At 33.9% G+C, this 22,500-nt stretch overlaps 1 protein-coding gene across 1 annotated transcript in view; it reads left to right on the top strand.

Annotated features, from left to right (window-relative positions):
* Window positions 1-22,500, top strand: part of LOC136828740 (irregular chiasm C-roughest protein-like) — a 212,209-nt gene that overhangs the window by 171,903 nt on the left and 17,806 nt on the right. Inside the window, exons 13-14 of the mRNA XM_067086927.1 lie at window positions 15,544-15,751; window positions 17,482-17,594. Coding sequence (XP_066943028.1) covers window positions 15,544-15,751; window positions 17,482-17,594 — 321 coding nt within the window. The remainder of the gene's footprint in view (window positions 1-15,543; window positions 15,752-17,481; window positions 17,595-22,500) is intronic.

Below are 22,500 nucleotides of genomic sequence, written 5' to 3'. Positions count from 1 at the left end.
TATATATATATATATATATATATATATATATATATATATATATATATATATATATATATATATATATATATATATGTGTGTGTGTGTGTGTCTGTGTAGCATTGGCTGCTTTGATACTGACTTTTTCATATTTTTTCACTTCTACTTTCAGTGTTTCTTCAAAATTGTGGATGAGGATACACAATCGGAGTTTGTTTTCCATCTGTTCCACTTAGTAAGGTCACGTTCGCCGGTCTCGCAGGCTTTGTCTCAGGCGAAACAGGACCGTCGTAAATGGAATAAATGGAAACCACACCTCGACTGTGCGTCCTTATCCACTATTTTGAAGAAACACTGAAAGAAGAAATGAGAAAATATGAAAAAGTCAGTATGAAAGCAGTCAATGCCGCAAAGGCGATCGCCGACAACAAAAACTGCTAAAGAGAAAAACTTCACCCCCCAAAAAACGCACTCACACATACACACAAACACACACACACATATATATGTGTGTGTGTTTGTATGTAATCTATATATCGCTTACATATACACATATACAATATATATATATATATATATATGTGTGTGTGTGTGTGTGTGTGTTTGTGTGTGTGTGCGTTTGTGTGCATGTGTGAGTTCGTTTTCGGGGGGGGGGGAGTTTTTCTCTATCAATTTTTGTTATCGGCGATCGCCTTTGCGGCACTGGCTGCTTTCATACTGACTTTTTCATATTTTCTCATAATTTTCTACTTTCAGTGTTTCTTCAAAATAGTGGACAAGGACGCACAGTCGAGGTGTGGTTTCCATTTATTCCATTTACTACGATCCCGTTTCGCCTGTGAAACAAAGTCTGCGAGACAGGCGAACGGGACCTTAGTAAGTGGAATAGATGGAAACCAAACTCCGATTGTGTACCCTCATCCACAGTTTTGAAGAAACACTGAAAGCAGAAGTGCAAAAGTATAAAAAAAAGTCAGTATCAAAGCAGTCAATGCTACACAGGTGATCGCCTACAAAAAAATAGAAATATATTTTATATATATACATATATATATATACACATACTCGTATATATGTACACATATACATACTGCATTCATTTATATAGGAAAAAATGCCAGGACTTCCTCTTATTAACAGAGCTAAAAGTAATCAATCTCGCTAGCGCAGCGCATCTTTTTCATAGGTTTACCAGCACACATCAGACATTCTCTCATGATACTGAAGCCTTAGCTTCATCTGAAATTTCGCAAACTTCCATGGGTAAGTGTGCATCACTTGTCTATTTCTTTTTTCAACAGTTGCTTCATATCACACGCCTAGTATACCAGGCAAACTCACACACCTATTCTCGAACAACACCCGCAGTGTTTTACATGCTTCACTGTCATTTGTTTCTCTCTCAAACAAAACTCATCTTTGTCCCTTCGTGATGATAATATCCAAAGAAATTACCTACGTGATTATTGTATGCGTTCTCTAATATGCTCCGTTACGAAATGACAATAATTTTTCATCATAGTAACCGACACAATTGCTCTATCACATCCATGATGTGGCATCCCACTCATACTACCATTAATCCCCCGACGGCGCCTTTCCATTATTTAAACATTTCAAAGTCCTCCTGACACCCTTAAACGCCATTGCCGCAGCCATTCTCAGAAATACATTAAACTCTTCAACTCTCACATTACTTTGTTTCTTCCTCTTCTTTCATCTTTATTCAACAACCCTTCAAAATGCTCTTTCCACTGACGCAAGACTGAATGTCTCTTCAGGTAACTTTTTTTTTCTTTTTTTTAGAGCATATTTATTCTTGCTGTAGTTTCATATCTCTAAAACAGTTCCTTTTTTCTGGCTGAAACTCCCTTCCAGATTTTCTCAGGCTTATAATATTTCATCACTCAGTTTTTTCTTAATTTTTCTATTACTCTTTTTTCTGAGTGCTTCTCTTTTTCCTTGCACGTATGCCTCAATTAGTATTTTTTTTCTACTACTCTTCTTTCTCCTACTCCTCTTCTTCTTCTTCTTCTTTTCCTTTTTCTTCTCTCTCTCTCTCTCTCTCTCTCTCTCTCTCTCTCTCTCTCTCTCTCTCTCTCTCTATATATATATATATATATATATATATATATATATATATATATATATATATATATATTTCATTTCACTATCTGAACGCCCCTTTTCACCTGCCTTCAACCAAATAGACCCTACTGCTCCTTCAGCCACAAACATAGCAAACTGCACCTTTTGCCAAAAACATGGCAAACTGCTCCTTCAACCACAAACATACCCAACTCCTCATTCAGCCACAAATATAACAAACTGCTCCTTCAACCACAAGCCTACCCAACTCCTCATTCAATCACAAATATAACAAATTGCTCCTTCAACCACAAATATAAAAAACTGCTCCTTCAACCACAAACACACCCAATTCCTATTCAACCAAAAATATAACAAACTGCTCCTTCAACCACAAACCTACCCAACTCCCCATTCAATCACAATTATAACAAATTGCTCCTTCAACCACAAATATAAAAAACTGCTCCTTCAACCACAAACATACCCAACTCCCCATTCAACCACAAATATAACAAACTGCTCCTTCAACCACATACCTACCCAACTCCCCATTCAATCACAATTATAACAAATTGCTCCTTCAACCACAAATATAAAAAACTGCTCCTTCAACCACAAACATACCCAACTCCTCATTCCACCACAAATATAACAAACTGCTCCTTCAACCACAAACCTACCCAACTCTTCATTCAATCACAAATATAACAAATTGCTCCTTCAACCACAAATATAAAAAACTGCTCCTTCAACCACAAACATACCCAACTCCTCATTCAACCAAAAATATAACAAACTGCTCCTTCAACCACAAACCTACCCAACTCCTCATTCAATCACAAATATAACAAATTGCTCCTTCAACCACAAATATAAAAGCTGCTCCTTCAACCACAAACATACCCAACTCCTCATTCAACCAAAAATATAACAAACTGCTCCTTCAACCACAAACATACCGAACTCCTCATTCGACCACAAATATAACAAACTGTTCCTTCAGCCACAAACATACCGAAATCCTTATTCAACCACAAATATAACAGACTGCTCCTTCAGCCACAAACATACCTAACTCCTCAACCAAAAATATGACAAAGTGCTCCTTCAGTCACAAACATACAGAACTCCTCATTCAACCAAAAATATAACAAACTGCTCCTTCAACCACAAACATATGGAACTCCCCATTCAGCCAAAAATATAACAAACTGCTCCTTCAACCACAAACGTAACAAATCGCTCCTTCAACCTCAAACATACGCAACTCTTCCTTCAACCACAAACTGACCCAACTGCTACTCCTTCAACCAAAAGCAGACCCAACTTCGTCCACCATAAAGAGACCCGACTGGTCTTACAACTCTACCGTTGGATTCTGCAGCCATCTTATCGTTTCTTCTTGCGTGTCTTTATTTATTATTAATGTTATTATTTATTCCTCAATTTCTTATTACTGAACTCAACATGGTATTTAACCACATTCACGTTTAATGGGCCAATAAGTCAATGAAGTTTATTAGTGATCGAAAAGCTTTCATATCTCCCGAAAAGTTTTCATATCTCCCTTTCCTGGAAACTCACGTTCGATGTTACATCAAGTAAACTTGTTTTTAGATCGACTGTCACAGCAACAGTCCCTATAATGCTGAGATGGCAACTCATCTTTTTGATAGTTCCTGTGCACGTGTTTGTTAAATGTGTCATGTATGGTATATTCGTTCGTCAGACAGGAAGTCTGATGAATTTTTATGTGCATGCCTGAATGTCAGAACGTCATCATTTGTGAGAATTTCTAGGGAACTGAAATCTCCCCATTTGCAAATCCATCATATGCTACAGTATATGTTTGAAATATGAAGTCCTTAGCTATTTAGGATATATATTTAAAATGCTTCTGTTTCCATATAAAGAGCAAGACTGTTGGGATATTAAGCAATGTTATTATTGAATAAACAGCCGTATTGCCTTGACGCATTGATCAAAAAATGATTTACAGCAGAGTTATATGACACTGGTTCCAATATCCTCAGTAACAGAAGAATTTATTAGATTTTGGAGACAGGAAATGGCTCGTCTTTGGCTATGAATTAAACTTCGTGTAAAATTGGAATTCCTAAAGAAGAGGAATTCATCCGTGGAATGCAGAAGGACGGGGAATCGGTATAATCAGTCGTTTTCGCGACAGCTTACATGCAATATACCGCATATGAAAACGGCAAGTAAAATGTCTACGTAATTATTTAATTATTGCACATAATCATAGACAATGCCTGATGGTGTTAGGCAGAGTTGTTTCCCATCATTTTCTCATCATACAGGATCTTTATGCTGTAATAAAATATGGACTTAGGAAGGGGAAAAAATAATATTTCAAGGAAAGTGTGGCTGAAGATTTTCATTTTCAATTCAAATGATACTAAACATGGGCATCACAAAGTCACTGAAGGATGTTTGAGGGCCTCTGCTGACATAGGAGAGAACATCATGAAATACTATCAAATGAAAGAGCCAAGTCTTCCAACGTCCAGTCGTCAAATACTCGTGACCGTTTTCCTTTCATATAGAGCCCCATCTGTCACCTCATCTTCCTAATCCTCCCTTCTCAGATTCCCAGCTGTAAGATGGTGATGTATCTACTGACCATATTCGTAATACCCATACGCTACTGGTTAGGGCGCATTAAACTAAATCACTTGTTCACCAAGGGGAATACAAGTCTTATATCTTTTTTGGATGACCTATTGTGCGTGGGTTCGAATCCCACTACGAGAGTTAGGGACCCTTCATTTGTTTTTCATTAGAATTAAATCCTCGTATTCTTGTTGTATCCAAAATGTGTGTGAAACTATATATATATATATATATATATATATATATATATATATATATATATATATATATATATATATATATATTGTATATATATATATATATATATATATATATATATATATATATATATATATATATATATACTGTATATATGTATATGTATATATGTATATATATATATATATATATATATATATATATAACTGATCCTTTAACTTCTCAGTTTCCTTGTATTTTTGGATATATATATATATATATATATATATATATATATATATATATATATATATATATATATATAAAACTGATCTCTTAACCTCTCAGTTACCTTGCACACTTTGGATACAACTGTGTGTGAGTGCGCGCGTATGTGTGTATGTGTAATTCCTGATTCACATTATCTATTTCTGCGGTTGGTGAGCAATGAAGATATTTGTCAGAGAAGAGGTACAAGGATGCTCAAGTTCCTTTATGATTCCCGACTTTTCCTCACTAGTTCCTTATTGCTTGTCCGTATGGCTTGATAATGGTTAATATCTGTGGAGGCACTGTCAGCCATAAACAGCAGATGAAGAGGTCGCCTTTAATACGGAGCTATCAGATTTTAGAGAAACCTCCATAATGAATATTAAAGACAATGAACCTCGTTATTTTAATTTGAGTAGAATCGTAAAATTTACCTTCTGTTGTATTTTTCGGATTATTGAGTATTTTTCACAGGGAATGGATAAAGCCATATAATTTAAAAAGTGGTATTAATAATTTGTGTAGTCTGGCGTATTTCTTGACATTTCAGCCTTATTGACCGCAAGGAGAGAGCAAATAAAAATTCCCGCAGTTATCAAGACGCTGCCATAAAACTGTCACTACTATTTTTTCTTTCTTGATTTTTTCATGCCGTGTCTCTATGCCACACCAAGACGCCGGTTTTAATTTGGCACATTCGCTATATTTCTTTTCTCCCATTTTGTCCTTTTCTCCTAGAAGAGGCACTGAAAGACAAGGAAAGCTGGGTAAATGATACTTCTGCGGATAAAAAAAAAACAAAGATATATATGAATAACCTTCTTGACGGCTTATCAACTTATCATTTCGCTACAATACAATACATTTTTCATCCTTGTAATGACAAGTTTTACTTTCGAATCTATTCAGAGCACTCAAATATGCCTATCTATCCATCATCTATCTGCCTGTCTACCGTTCTATCTATTAGTCTGTCTATTTATCTATTAACGTTAACACATACTGAACATAGCTTTTAATGAAAGTTGCATGCCTACATATATACATATACTATATATATATATATACATATATATATATATATATATATATATATATATATATATATATATATATATAATGTATAAAGTCTACATTTATACATATTCAAATATGAACCCACATTTCCCCTTTAATATCGAATTCGTCATAACTTTACAATTATAAATGATCAGTATAATCTATCTTGGCCACGAATCGAACCTATGCATTTTGGTTTGAACCTGCATGACGGAGACTTCACCCAGTTATAAAATATTATGGCTTCATAATTGAAATTATAAAAATTTAATGTGTAGAATTAATTACTATCTATATCGCACAAACTTAGGCATATATATATATATATATATATATATATATATATATATATACATAATGTATATATATACTGTATATACATAAATATAATATATATATACATAGTGTGAGTGTTTGCATATATACATATGTATTCCCGTGTACATTTCATGGACTAGAATGATTATGAAGCACAAACAAAAATATACAACAAAGAGAAATCAAACAAAGCTAGTTTACTGATTGTGGTCAACATCTTCACTCACGTAAAACAAAATAATTCAGTTCACTCGCGAGTAATATCTTGCAAAACATAACACAAGTTCTTTAGCTGATAATGGCACAGAAACACTCCAGGACAAGGAATGCCCAAACAAAGTGAACTGAAAATGAAAAGAAAGGTAGAGGTTTTATGGCGGTGCAGGTTTAAAGGTTAAATAACTACCAAGTACTCGTTTACATGTGAATGTAAAGGAAAACTGGCTTATTTATTTATAGGCAAGATTTGCAACGTTATTCAATGCAATGTTGAGGCAAGTCTAGGATATAACACCGTAACGCACGTTTAGGTCCCCTTAATGTTTTGGTATACAAATGGTCTCTGCAGAGACTAAAACGATGTAATGTTGATAATTTTGAAGATGCAGAAACTTCCTCGCCATTTCTTGGTTTGTAGCACGAGTTTTGTCCAAGTGGGCAGTTGTGACTAGCTGCTGACCACCTATTCCTATGAAGTGGCGGTACTATTACCATTAATTCTTTTTCTGCTGTTCAGTGTGACAGCTGTTGATTCTCCGGCCTGTATGAGCAGTCTCGCTTATAAATTAAAAACTTGAATTCTGGTTTCTTTGGCAACAGTAGTTTCGACACCATGGTCATATGTAACGATATTATCGGAAGAGATCAGGAATTTCAAACATAGTATGTGATAAAGGCATACTCTAAATTTAGTAAAAGAATTGCCACAACAGGCATTCTAACAAAAGTTTAGCCTTAGGACTTGTTAACTTAATTAGGGGATTGCTGAAGTTACAAAATCTGCCATACTGAGGGACTAATACCAATGCAGCTAATTGCCTTTTTCCTGTGAGCTGGGTTAGGAAATTCCTTGATTGCTGTGATGTCCATAGATTGAAGACGTACTTTCCCCTCTCCTTGGCTATTAAGCTTGGTACTCAAAATGTGTTTGGAGAAGTAATATTTTGCTCCATTTTTGGTTAAACTATATCTGTCAGAGAGGGCGATACTAAACTTGTGGACACTCTTCCCATGTGTAAGTACATCCACAATGTTGTCTAGATATGCATAAACCCCATTTGTAATTATAGATCATATATAGCAGACTAGATCCTGCTCATTACTGAAAATCGACTACTTCACAGTCTGTGGGAGAAATTTTATGTCATATCCATCATTCAAATATTTTGCTCCTGAATTACATCATAAAGAAATCTGTAACCAGAGCAGGGATTATAGAACACAGCAAAACAGGTTAACTGTGTATACCAGATGGACATACGCCGCCAAAGCATTTACTGTAAGACTGTTATATTTCAAACAAAAACCAGCAACAATAAAGTAACATTTTAAAAAGTTTTTACGTCGTCCATAGGATCAATATTTTCAGTATTTTCGTCATCATCAGTATCATTTATCGTTACTGCTCTGTGACCATTAATATTCTAAAATCTGTATAATTTTTAATGATCAGAAAAAAACTTTATCCACACACACACACACACACACACACATATATATATATATATATATATATATATATATATATATATATATATATATATATATACAGTATGTGTGTATGTATGTGTGTGCGTGCGTGTGCGTGTGTGTGCATATGTATGTGTATATAACTTAATTATCACTTGCCTGTTTTTATTGTCCTTTGTTATCAATTATCTGTATTACAATTCATCGTCGTTGTTTCTTATTATATGCATCTCTATTCTAACGTCTAGGTTTTCCTTTCTTAAACCTCAGTATCCTTTCATTTCATATATACACCCAAGAATGCAAATACTTCAAATACTTCAGTTCCAAGTTGAACTCATGTCCAATAACATGCAAAAATAAGCTTTCGCTTCCATTCACTTACAGAACCCAATATAGTCAGAAATGAAAGACGTGAACTGTCACATTCACATCAGTGTGACTCTCTCTGTCTCTCTCTCAAACACACACACAAACATAGTGTACATACACACATACAAACAAACACGCACCGACCAATATTTTCCTCGTTCACTTATTTTTTCAACCTGTTCTATACCTGTTCTGAGAAAAGCAATACGATTTTAATCCCTTTAATCAGTTTTGTTTCTTGATCACAATCTGGAAATCTAATCGCAATTGATGACGTGATCATTCGCAAAGATCGAGTTTTTTTTAATTTAATTATTTATTTCCTTATTTTTTAGAGTTACGACCAGCAGTCATTCATTCCATGAAAGGAACGGATTTTGTTCCGGGCAGTTTTATCATCTAATAAAAATTGCGATTTCTTATCTTTACTCATTACGTTTTTTTAGGGATTAGTTCGATTTTTTTACCATAATATTTCAATCCAAACTAAGTACCAGTTTGAGAGAGTGGGATCTAATACTGGCATTCTTCTTCTTCTAAAATTGATTTTATATCTGGTTTCCAAATGCTACTAATGTATTCCATTTACTTATTGCCACGTTTATTCCTTCGGTCGTATTGCGTGTCTAATCTCCTCCCATCCATCTCTAAACCTTGAGATCGTTCGTTTTCCTTCTCCTTCATCCACAGTGGCGGATGATCCTTCGTTAAAGAGGACAGTCTGTTACTAGATACGCAGGTACATCCATTGTTAGAATTTATGCCCGAACTTTTGAACAACAAGGCAGGCTAAAAACAGATAACGAATGGCCCTTTCATATTTAGAAATAAAGTTTAAGGAACATGTAGGCAATGATACCTTCATTTTTACAAATAAAATTTAAAGAGCAAATAAATAATGATCCCTCAGTTTTTATGGAAATATCATTTCAAGAACAAATAAACGAACGTATTGGGAAGACGCTAACATTCCACTATTATTTGCGGCGAAAAACCTGTCGTGAAGCATGTAAACATTCACCCGCATTCTAAAAAAAAGAAAAAAAAAAACTCGTTTCTAAAATTAAACTTCTGGAATCGACGGTTAAAAACAGAAAAAATCGTTGGGAACAGAAAGTATGAAATACATGGAGGTTCACATGAATAAGTAAAATGGATTTACCCTTTTTTGCTGGAGTTTAAAACATCCAAGTCTTCATTAACAACTGAAGGAGTACAGCCAACAGAAATATAGGATGCTGACCCGAAAAATTATTTTGTTTTTTAATGATTGTTTTTTTTTTAAACTTACGCTGACGTGTTTTTTTTAACACGGTTATTATGTAAATGTTGAATCTGCTCCAACAGTGATAATTACTTTTTGTTCAATGACTTACATTTTTTCTGTCGGAATTTATTCCTTCCGGTTTTAATAACGACGGTGATATTCTAAACGACCAATTATGAAATAAATCCCATCATTTACGCAAATGTATTTCTTTGGATGCTACTTCTCTTTTCCCACAAAACAAACCATCAAACACTGTATACATGTGTTCGTGTGTGTGTGTGTTTCTCTGTCTGTTTGGTTGTTTTGCAGCAAAAGAGAAGTGGTTGTTAACTGAGTGTAGCTTGGCTGGTTTTTACACAAGATGCAGAGCACACTAGTGATAGAGAAGAGACACCGCAGAGCCTAGTTAAAGTTTGGAATTTCAAAAATATTTGTTAGAAAAGAAAGGTGAAATATAATTTTAACTCGAGTGAGGTTATGACGATGAATGGAAGCAAGTAAGACAGAGCAATGAAGTTAGTACTGGAAGTGTTAACATTATTGTGGAGCAAATAATGTTAATATTGGAAGTATTTACTTCATAGTGGAGCAAATTTACAGGAAGATGATAGGATGAAGAAAGTGAACCGGATAACAGGTGATGGAAGACATGTTAAGATGTGGAAGTGAAGAGAAGTAACTATGGAAGCAAAGCATAAAGGCGTAAATGTATCTGTGTATGTGCTTACAGTGAGAACTATCGATATACAATTACGCTATAAAGAATGTTAGCACAAATCAAAAGATAAGTTATATTGAAAGTGGCACGGTCAAGTCGAGTAAATTGACAGCTAAAGGAGGTTTAAAATGCTGCCCAATCTCAAATATATGAAGATGAAGGAAGAGAGGAGGATTACATGGCAGTGGTAGACAGATGGAATGGAAGGAAGTATTAGAACAAAAGACCCTGAAGACATGCAACAACGAGGTGAGTGGTGCAACATTTGCAAGGAAGAAGCTGTTGTTGTGCAAGTTTTGTACACAAGGGCTTCTGAAGGAGGTTGTGCGACCTTTCGCTACAAATCATTTAGTGAGTGTATTTCCAAATAGAACATTTTATGACCTCAGTATCGGATGATTATAACATGAGACTTGGACAGTTAATGTGAGACAGTTATATGTCTCAACACTGAAGAGAGGATATGTTCATGCACATGTTACACTAAAATACAAAGAATTTTACTCTTTCACTGTTTAATTATGGAAAAAAAAGAGAGAGAGAGAGAGAGAGAGAGAGAGAGAGAGAGAGAGAGAGAGAGAGAGAGAGAGAGAGAGAGAGAGAAAGAGAGAGAGAGAGAGAGAGAGAGAGAGAGAGAACTTTAGAGAACTTTAAGTCGCAGAAGGTTGTACGGATTCGCATTTAAAAGATATCAATATCTACTTATTATATAAGGAGTTAGGCATATTTAGGTCTTTATATTCATGCGTTTATGATGTGGAGTGTCATAAGAGCTACGTGCTGTTGAAGATCAGTCAATTCGGCGTAAGACTGACCCTATCAGATAATTAATTAATTTAGTGTATAGCTCATCTTTGTCAGTAAGTTGTTCTGTTCAGGCTCTCAACATGAGTTGAATTGATACCAAAAACCAGTGAGTTTTCTTATACGGGATCATTCTCTCTCTCTCTCTCTCTCTCTCTCTCTCTCTCTCTCTCTCTCTCTCTCTCTCTCTCTCTCTTTTAAATTCATGGTCATCCAAAATTAACCAAATAGAAATTTGTGATACATTTATTAGTTTCATCCTATTTGCGTCAAAAAAAAATTTAGCCTTGCGTTAACACTTTTTGTCACAACACCGGTCTATGTTACTGTTATTACTTCTACAACAAGATCTGATTAACCAGAGCTCATTAAATAGATTCTAGCTTTCAATACTTTCAACAAACCTAGAATGACACAAAAGCGTCACGAGCCTGTCTTACTGTTTTCCTCTTGTTTACAAAGCACGATGAACGCGAGGCATAGCGTGACAATTTAATACTATAGGTACGCTTTAATTTGAGGCTAGCTGACACGAAAGCTGACTGTATAATATAATTGTAGTACATTACTTCTCTTGTGTATAACTGATAAGACAAAAGGAGTACCTTCATCGGCTTTATCTGATTCATTACGAGCAGCAATGACAGCGTATATGAGGAAGGAAGAAATATATATATATATATATATATATATATATATATATATATATATATATATATATATATATATATATATATAACTTATATATAAAGTGTTAGCACATGTAAAGCCATATGTACGAAAATATGTCCTTTAGAGAGAGAGAGAGAGAGAGAGAGAGAGAGAGAGAGAGAGAGAGAGAGAGAGAGAGAGATAGAGAGAGAGAGAGAGAGAGAGAGAGAGAGAGAGAGAGAGAGAGAGAGAGAGAGTTATATTAAAATAGAACTCTAATGCATATTCATGAAGGAAATAAAAATTAACTAATGTAGTAAATCATGTAATTCAAACATTTCCTCACTGAATCTCAGGAACAGCACTGTCAGAAAAACAGTAACAAAAAGCTTCCAGTTTTGCAATCCTTCAAAGCGTCTGTCTCACTGACGGTATCAAACTGTTTTTCAAGTCTAATTAATTCCATTTACAATACATCAGCTAACAAACGTTCATCCTTACGTAAAACTGTCACAGAAAACTCCGTGCGATGAAGCAAGATTACTGAAACGTTGTTTTGAATGAAAATGCCTCATATTTTCGTGTTTGATGAGACTGGTGGAACAAGAAGCAATATTGAAATAGCATTGTCTGCTTTTCGCATTACCTATTTTTCCTCTGGAGGAGCTTCTGTCTACAAGAACCCACAAACAAGGCCAGTCTTTCTCTGGTTTAACTAATAACACTAGACGGAAAGATTGCGACTTTTATTCACTAGAATCATAAACTTATCTCTCGTACATCAAGATGTTTCCCGTCAAGCAGAAATGACATGGAAGAAGGGAAGTTGAGCCAACTCTTATTCATGGATGTGAAGCGTGGATTTTAAATGCACATAAAAGATGAATTGTTTTGCTAGAATATGGGTCATAAGAGGAGTTGAACGAACGAGAAATGTGGAGACTCATAGAAGTAGTGGTGAAAGAGATAATGTAGGTGAGCGGAGAGATAAAAGTGGAGCATGTTAAGTAGGTAAAAAAGTAAAAAGTATAATTTGGAAGTGTTAAGAGAGAGAGGATAGGAAGAAGACTAAAAAATGGCAGATTTAGATGGTGTGAAGTAGTTACTGAAAAAGATGGGCCGTAATATCCAAGCAAGAGAGTACTTGCAACATAAAGGTGAATGGTGCATTTTGTGCAGGCTTGTTTGAAACCTTCCTGGTGATCTTTCTCTGCATGAATATGATAAGGTTGTGGAAGTTTTCTGCACAGTGGTTTTGCCCATTTTTCAACGCTGAAATTGAGTGTGGCAAAGACCATTATGTTGTTTGTTTCTGGAACCACCCCATATTGGGAAAATAAATTAAAATTGAATATATATGTGTATATGCATATATATGTATAAATATATATACTTATATACGAGTATATATATATATATATATATATATATATATATATATATATATATATATATATATATATATATATATATATATATTTATTTATTTGTGTGTGAGATGTGGTCCTGTCAAAAGGCGGCTAAGCGTCCACTGACGTTAATCTTCATGGTATGGTGGATAATACTACCTATCCTCTAACCGTCCAAGGTAAACCCGATTGTTGCATGACTATTCGGACTAAAATAGTAACAACAGAACGTAAAGCATTGACCAGTTAGAGGGAAGATGAAGGACTATGCTGTAAAGATGTTTTAAAATTGTAAAATAGACCATTCCCAATACCTCTCAATTAAATAACAGAGAAATGTGCGAGAAACCCATCAGAATCTAATGGAATCTCACCTATCTTTTCACATCAAACACTGTATTTGATGGCGTTTGTTATTCGTCAAAATGTTGATTCGGTCTACTTCTAAAACCGAGGACTTTCGTCTCATTTTAGACTATATTCTATAGCTAAGCAAAATTCCATACCTTTACTATAAAATTCCTTCTTGAGCTTTAGATGTTCAACTGAACTTACAGTTTTAAAACAGATTGTTGGAAGATGTAAATACTAACCACAATACGTATGTTCATAGTGTTCAAAACCAGCAATGGATAGCGCGATAACGTTCCAATTAATATACCCCCACCCCACACGCGGTAATTCAAATTATACATGAGAACATACTTATCTAAATGAGACTGCAAATATGAATTGAATATTATGGTACCTAGTTCCTTTTTACTTTTTTTGCGCACACCCCTAAGTTACAAAGTGCGTCGTACCATTCTCCTTTGATAAATTACAAAAGATCTTGCAATAAGTGAAACAGTGCGAGTGAAATAGTGAAACAATATGTGTGTGTGTGTGTGTGTGTGTGTGTGTGTGTGAAACAGCGTTAAAAAATACAAGTGCAAAACGCATGAAGTGGAACAAGTATTTTGACGAAAGGTTGGTTACACTGGTAATATGAGTGAAGGATATCAAGCATTCGTTTTTCAAAACTATACGTTTTCAAAGCTACTTTTTTAGCAGATTAAACGAATACAGAGCCAGTTCGATTGTAGCAAAAGAGTGAAACATAATTGTTAGCAACTGTATATGAAAGAATACTAAAGAGTATTAACCTTCAAATCTAATTTCATTGCCCGATGTTTTATATTCGAATGATATTATAGTTTGTCAAAATCTTCATTAATCCTTGTCTCTGTCGCGGATTCATGACACATATAAAAAATAAAAACAAAGAAAGGAAAATAACAATAAAGAAAATTAAATAGAAATCCAGAATTTAAAAAAATATGTATATATATTACTGGGATCTGAATACCGTTGATGAAAGCAAGCTTCACATTAATCATGAACAGTTTCTTTTTATGATGACAACTTAATCTTTTTTACGAATGCTTACACTGTAATTTCACCTGCCTGAATTTAAGCTTATCTTCTTATTTTAAACGTAGTCTGATACTGACGTTTTTTTTCCAGGTAATTATATTGTTAATTCCGAGTTATTATTTCCAATTCTCGCCAAAATGCAACATACTTCGGTTTATCAACTATGAGTGAAATTCGCTATTTATGTTTATTTTTTATCTTTATTTCTTTCATTTTACTTTTCGATACAAAGACATCGTTACTTCAGCACTGATAGCAAAATATGTTATAAGAAATCTATACCTAAAAGAAATAAGTATCTTATTTTTTCAGGGGAATATGTGAATGATAAGTTGTGCTATTACAAAACTGAGTATGTAATCATTGCCGGTGGCCAATCTTTCCTCTTTACTTGATGAACATAACTATTTTTCTCTCGCATTTGTGGATGTGAGGGATCTGTGGTAAAAAGTATTTAAGATTTGTTTTCAAACCTGCTTGAATATTTAAGTTCATAGCAAACTGTATCCAAAATTTTTATAATTCTTTGAAAATGTAAGCATTTTGCCATGTTTCATTATTGAAAACTCGTCGTTTCGGTGTTCTGGCAAAACTTGATAGTTTAATTTCCCTTGAAAAATATATTGTAGAATATCTACAGCAGCATTTCCAAAAGTCTCCATAAATCATGGTTTCCTTATTAACAGGTAAAGTTCGTCTGGAAAGTCAACACCAGCAGGGGAACCAAAGAATTGTCTCCCACTTCATACACGACCAATGGGCGACTGAGCACTCTAATCTACAAACCGGGTGAACATTCGACTGCCAACGATCAATATGGAGTTGTGTTGTGCCATGGAATCAACAAACTTGGCACTCAGAAACAACCGTGCATGTTCTTTATCACTCCAGCAGGTAAAGTAAACAGAACAGAAGACAGACTGCGATAAGAAAGCATATATATAGTAATATGGGTGGATTGTTTTTCATAGTATTTATTATCTAAGTATGTTTGGTGTTAGAGCTCATAAGACTGCCAGCTCAAGGTCCTTATATATATATATATATATATATATATATATATATATATATATATATATATATATATATATATATATATATATATATATATATATATATGTATGTATGTATATACATACATACATACATACATACATATATATATATATATATATATATGTATGTATAATTATATATCCCAGACCATAAAATAAATAACAGGAATAGAACATGACTTCTGTTCCTTTGAAGCCCTGCAGCCACGTCAGATCAGCAAGTTTAATAAGGACTACTTATACAATCGTACAACACGGACAATGTTGCCTAGGAAGTCAAGATGGTTTTGTGTGCAAATAGTGTGCACCACAGGGTACGGGAGGGCCAACTGAAGGGATGCGGATCCCTTGAAAGGGGGAATGTTCCTAAATGGCAGGTGAGGCCAAGGGAAACCACACGTTCACTCGTGCTGTATGCCAGAAAAAAAAAGTTACAGTATTCTCGCCACTATGCTTGGCGTGAAGATCACCAAAGAGCCTGGAGCATGGGATTTATAGCGCCGTGTCCAGAGTCGTTACTGCCAAAAAATTAAGAAATTAAGTACTAAGTGCCTGATATTCAGTGTGCAGATATGGTAAATGTGAAGATATGTTTGATGGTTGATTTTTTCAAGGAGAGAAATTTGGATAATATGGTACACTGAGGCAAGGGTGGAAGGGCAGGGCATGCAGGGACCGGAAGAATGATAAATTTTGTCTGCTGTAATTGGAAGGCAAAAACCAAAGAATGGTTAGTGAAATGCAACCCATACCTGCTGAGCATTTGTATACATGATCCAACACCTAACATTTCCTATATAAATTTGTCTTGTGATTGGTGCTTGACATCAAAATGTCAATACGGTTACTGGACCCGTTTCTTACTTTGTTAATCTATTAACTCTAATACAAATTTTACCTTGCCTTAAGCCCAAGTGAATTGTGGTGATTGAATGAAAAGAACATCATCATGTAATTCACTAATAAGTCTCTCTTTCGAAAATACTTTAGTGAAGGAAGAAAAGCGGAGATAAGAAGGTGCCATGAAGTTATGATAAAATTGTTATTATATTTGAAAGCTTGACTAGAAGCGGTCTGTGGTAGTAACTGGCCAGGGCGAAAGAATGGGAGAAAAGGAAAAAGAATTCGGAGCTGTTGTTTGGCTACCACTTCAGCAAGTGTTGAAATGGAAGGGTCTTTGTATCCATGAACCATGGGAGTGTTTGCAAGACAAAACTGAATAACACAGAATACGTAAGAGAGTTCAGCATACTTCTGTTAAGTATTTAATTTAGCTGTTAGAGAAAGAATGTGACAGCGATTAACGTCTTGATCTCTTTGCTTGCAGCTTATCCTTAAGTAAGAGGAGAAAACTATGGCATTAATCATAACCTCAAACAAAGAGGTAAACAATAAACGGGATTAAATGAAAACCTCCTACTCAGTAATATTCACGAATATTAAAAACAAAAGAAAACAAAAATCTGCAAAGTATAACTGAGCAAATGATCGAGTCGTGCCGCACTGAAACGAAAAATAAAACCCGTCCCAAAGCAATGAGTCTTAAGGCTGTTTCTCCTATCTTTTCAGGATCCCCAGAGAAGCCCAAGTCTTGTACCCTGAAGAACCAAAGTGCCACCTCTCTTTATGTGTCTTGCACCCCCGGAAGTGACGGAGGACTGAAGCAGCACTTCGTTGCCACTGTTAGTAAAGCTGAAGATGATGAAGCATGTTCTCTCTCTCTCTCTCTCTCTCTTGATTTTTGATAGTGATTACTGATAGTTTATGCTGTAAAATGCATGGCTTGGTATATGATAGATATAACGTTTCTTTTATTATTGACGGATGCTTTTGATATAAACTCAGACACTCCCCTCTCTCTCTCTCTCTCTCTCTCTCTCTCTCTCTCTCTCTCTCTATATATATATATATATATATATATATATATATATATATATATATATATATATATATATATATATATATATATATATATATATATATATATATATACGCACAGTATATGTATATATATGTTTATACATATATACATATATAATAAATATATAGTTACTGCAACTGGCAATTACAAGATTAAATAATGCCAGTCGCATTAATATTCATGTATATATGGTGAAAAAATTATTTACTATGCTATCTGCACTGGTGTGTAGGGGAGGTGGGAGCTTGCAAGCACTTACGTGTCACTGACTTCCGAGCGGAAGAAATAAAGGTTTTTATTCCATGGGGTAATCGATAATGCTTTCAGCTGTAACTGTTTTGCATATTTTCCTCACTTAGTTTCCTGTTACATACCCAGTCATACATACATACATACATACATACATATATATATATATATATATATATATATATATATATATATATATATATATATATATATATATATATATATATATATATATATTTAATATACATATATATATATATATATACATATATATATATATATATATATATATATATATATATATATATATATATATATATATATATATATATATGCGTATATGTAATGGTGATAATTTTATGCTATAATATTTTTCAGAAGAAAATTGGTTGCAATTTTGCGGATAGAAATGATTCTATTATTTACTGTTTTTTTCTATAATTGCAGTCATATCCATTGTTCTGTGACAACCATTTAATTCCTTTCAAAAGTAATACACTATTCAATGAATGCAAAATCCGGAACTTAAGCATTTCGCCCATAAACCAACAGGCAAGCAATGAGTGTTCACTACAGTGAAGGATCTTAAAAATAAAACCTTGTGATTTATGAGAGAGATTATATTGCACTTTTGTTGAATTTGAGATTGAGGAATATGTAGTTCAGTTCTCAAAGAAGACTATGAAGTTTCCTCGAGCTAAAAGCCATATACGTAGTCTCTGTTTTAAGGAAATGCCTCAAGTATAGTGCATTAGAGGTTATGAAGCAATTATAACGTTTTTAGAAAATCATTATGAGTGCGCATTTCAACGGTAGATAATTACTTTTAAGAAATGAAGTTGAGAAATGGTTGAGGACAAATGCGTTCTGTACGTAAATTACTCGAAAGAAAATACTAAAGTCATGTCGGAAAAAGAATTTCAAAAATTTTAGAATGACTTGTCATAATAGGAGAAAAATATATATAGTCTTATATATACACATACATATATATATATACACAGATATACATGTATATACACAAGAATGCATATATAGATGACTTAGCTTTTTATGTTTCCCAAGCCTGGATAAAAGTGGAGGTTGAAGTAAGAGAAGTCCTCTGTCCGAAAACATTTACCAAAATAAATAATGAAATGAGCGATCCCAACTAGTGATTAAGCTGTATATACATATATGTGTATATACGCGCACACACACACACACACACACACACACACACACACACACATATATATATATATATATATATATATATATATATATATATATATATATATATATATATATATATATGTATATATATATATATATATATATATATATATATATATATATATATATATATATATATATATATATATATATATATACTTTTTATATAAACTAGCGTACCTGTCATGGATAGCTCCCGATGGAACAAAAATTATGGCTATAGCTATATGTTCATAACTAAACACTGAAAGTGAATTAACCAACCATCCAGAAAGGTTCCACAACATTAGATACTTCGTACACCTATAGTAAAAGCTCATCAGCAGCGTATCAAAGCCCCTTGAAGACATTGTACCATCTACCTTTAACTTACACGGATTCTCTTACTTCCTGGATGTTGAAGCCCCTCACTTCCAATGCCTCCTTCACGACATCTCTCCATGGAAATCTAAACTGGATAAGAATTCGCAGTTGAAAGGCGCGACTTGTAGGGCCCTAACTTAGGGTTAAAGGGTATAGGACTGACAGTTGTACCTTTTTGTTAACAATGAATAAGAAATCTGTATATATATGTAAGTACATTATATATATATATATATATATATATATATATATATATATATATATATATATATATATTTATATACATTTATATATTTCTGTATATGTATATCCATATACATTTATATATATATACATGTATATATATTCATGTGTATGTATATATACATACATACATACATACATACTACATATATATGTGTGTATGTATATATATATATATATATATATATATATATATATATATATATATATATATATATATATATATATATATATAATGTATATATATACATATATATATATATATATATATATATATTTGTGTATGTATATATACATACATACCTACACACACACACACACACACACACACACACACACATATATATATATATATATATATATATATATATATATATATATATATATATATATATATATATATATATATATATATATATATATTAGCATGGGTGATTTTTTAGCGAAAGATTTCCGCCCTGTTTACTGATCCCCAATGAGGCTAAAACAATGGATAGCGTGCAGCTCATAGCCATTATTCAAGCAGATTTCACCCCATTACCAGCCGAGCCCATGTAATTTCCTTTTCACCTAATGATAATAGGCTAAAATTACCTGCTAGTGTAAAAGACCATGTTCGGCCATTAAGAACGTATGACCTTCAAAGATTCCTTCTGGAAAACTCTGATCACTTCTGCTCGTGCTCTGCTCAGCTCTGCCCGTTCGTTTATTCATTCGATATTAATTAAATCTGGCACTTGTGAATCAAACGTTCGTGTTAGCAATTTTCTGTCCCACATTCTGTCGGAATGAAAAGGGATTCAATTTCATCCCAGGCCAACTCTTGCACACGTAGAAATGATATTTCGTGAAGGAAACTGATATTCATATTTGATTTCTGTTTCGTAAAATCAGTTATTCTATAAAAGAAATTGTATAACATTTTTTTCTACAAAGTTACTTATAGAGAAAACTAAAAGTTTCTTCGATGGATATGACCAATGTTTTTTGACACCGGTTCCATTTCCATAATTAGTCAATCTGTTTCATCTCCAGCAAGCATTTAAGTGTCAAGAAATATGTTGATAAACAATATTAATAATTTCCAGATAAGCACGTTGTTGGTCTGCCTAATGTTCAGTGCAAGGGAATATGATTAATATTCTCAAGATTTTCATTCGTTCACATTCAGGTGTTATTGTAAATGTTGTCGCTTAGGCTGGACTAGTTTCTATTTTCGATGACAAATTATGAAAAATAAAGGTAAGATCACCTTCTAAACCTATCAGACAAATGAATGAATGTGTAAGGTTTTAAGAAGGAAGATTCTGAGCAAAAATGCTCCTGCGAATTCTTAAAAGAAAAGGCCATTAGATGTACATCAGAGAGATTTAAATAAAATATTTTTTAAAAAGAAAATACCTGCCGGTGCCGTACGCTTTCTTTATTGCCTCTTGTTAAACGGAGGCAGGACTTTCGTCACGAACCGCGTGCCGAGTAAGACTAAACAATTTGGAATTATCCTTTTACCTGGTCGTTGTCTGGATGCTTTCCAGACAAATTACTCCCTCAGTCTCTACTCTCATTACATTTTTGCGCATTGTTTCTCATTTGAGGTCATTCTTATTACGCACGCTATTTCATCTCAGTATGTATGATCTGAGTTGTTTGAAATGTCTTTCTAAGATTCGAGTGGTATGATTCGTAACGTTCGAAATGTCTTTCTAAAGAACCAGATGGTCTGATACGTGCCATTCGAGATGTCTTCCTTAAGATCCAGATGGTCTGATTCGTACTGTTCGAAACGTCTCATGAGATCATAAACAAATATAGAATGCTTTTGGAGAGGTTCATTAAGCATTTGTTTTAATCTTTAATGCCAACGATAAAAATGCCACGGTTAAATACCGTATCATTTTGTATATTTTTGGCCATATTTAGTATTTCTGTTTGTTTTTCTCCTTTCTTTCTTTACCTCTTTCCGCCTGTGCTTCTCTTTCGCTATCATCTGTACATTGATGAAGAAAGGCCACCTTCAGCCCTTTATAAAAGTTTGCTTATCATAGACACCTCTCTCTTTGTCTCTCTCGCCACATGTTTCCGTGTCTCCATACATTTGCAGAAGTCACAATTTAGATCTGCTCGCTTTTCAATGGGAATTATTCTAAAGCCGTTTTGATAAACATGTCATTATCATTTACGGTTTCTTTAAAAACATTGCACAGAACTTCATATGTATCAGACCAATAAAAATTTATTCATTAACGTAACCTATCGTGGTAATTAGTGCCTTCTGGCACTTTTAAATGTGTGTTAGCTTGTTTTCTAGCCTCTTTGCAAACTCTAGAATTTGGTGTTATTAATAAAACACAAACCCTCTGTACTTCTTCTCAGATGGAATAATTTTAGGTGAAGTGATTCTTGATTAAAATACATACTGGCTGGGGTTTTGTGAGAGGATCATCTACAGGCTCAGCTTCTGAAGAGGCAGAAACATCCCCAGACACTGGAGTTGGAAAGCCAATACCTACGGATTCAACCACTAGAGAGGTGCGCATGCCATCAGATGTGAGCACTGGATCAACAGATATTGGTCTAACCTCTGAAGAGACAGTCAC

The sequence above is a fragment of the Macrobrachium rosenbergii genome, chromosome 43 (genome assembly GCF_040412425.1).
Source record: "Macrobrachium rosenbergii isolate ZJJX-2024 chromosome 43, ASM4041242v1, whole genome shotgun sequence".
NCBI classification, from domain to species: domain Eukaryota; kingdom Metazoa; phylum Arthropoda; class Malacostraca; order Decapoda; family Palaemonidae; genus Macrobrachium; species Macrobrachium rosenbergii.
Note: the sequence above shows the minus strand (reverse complement) of the source record. Positions and strands in the feature narration are given on the sequence as shown.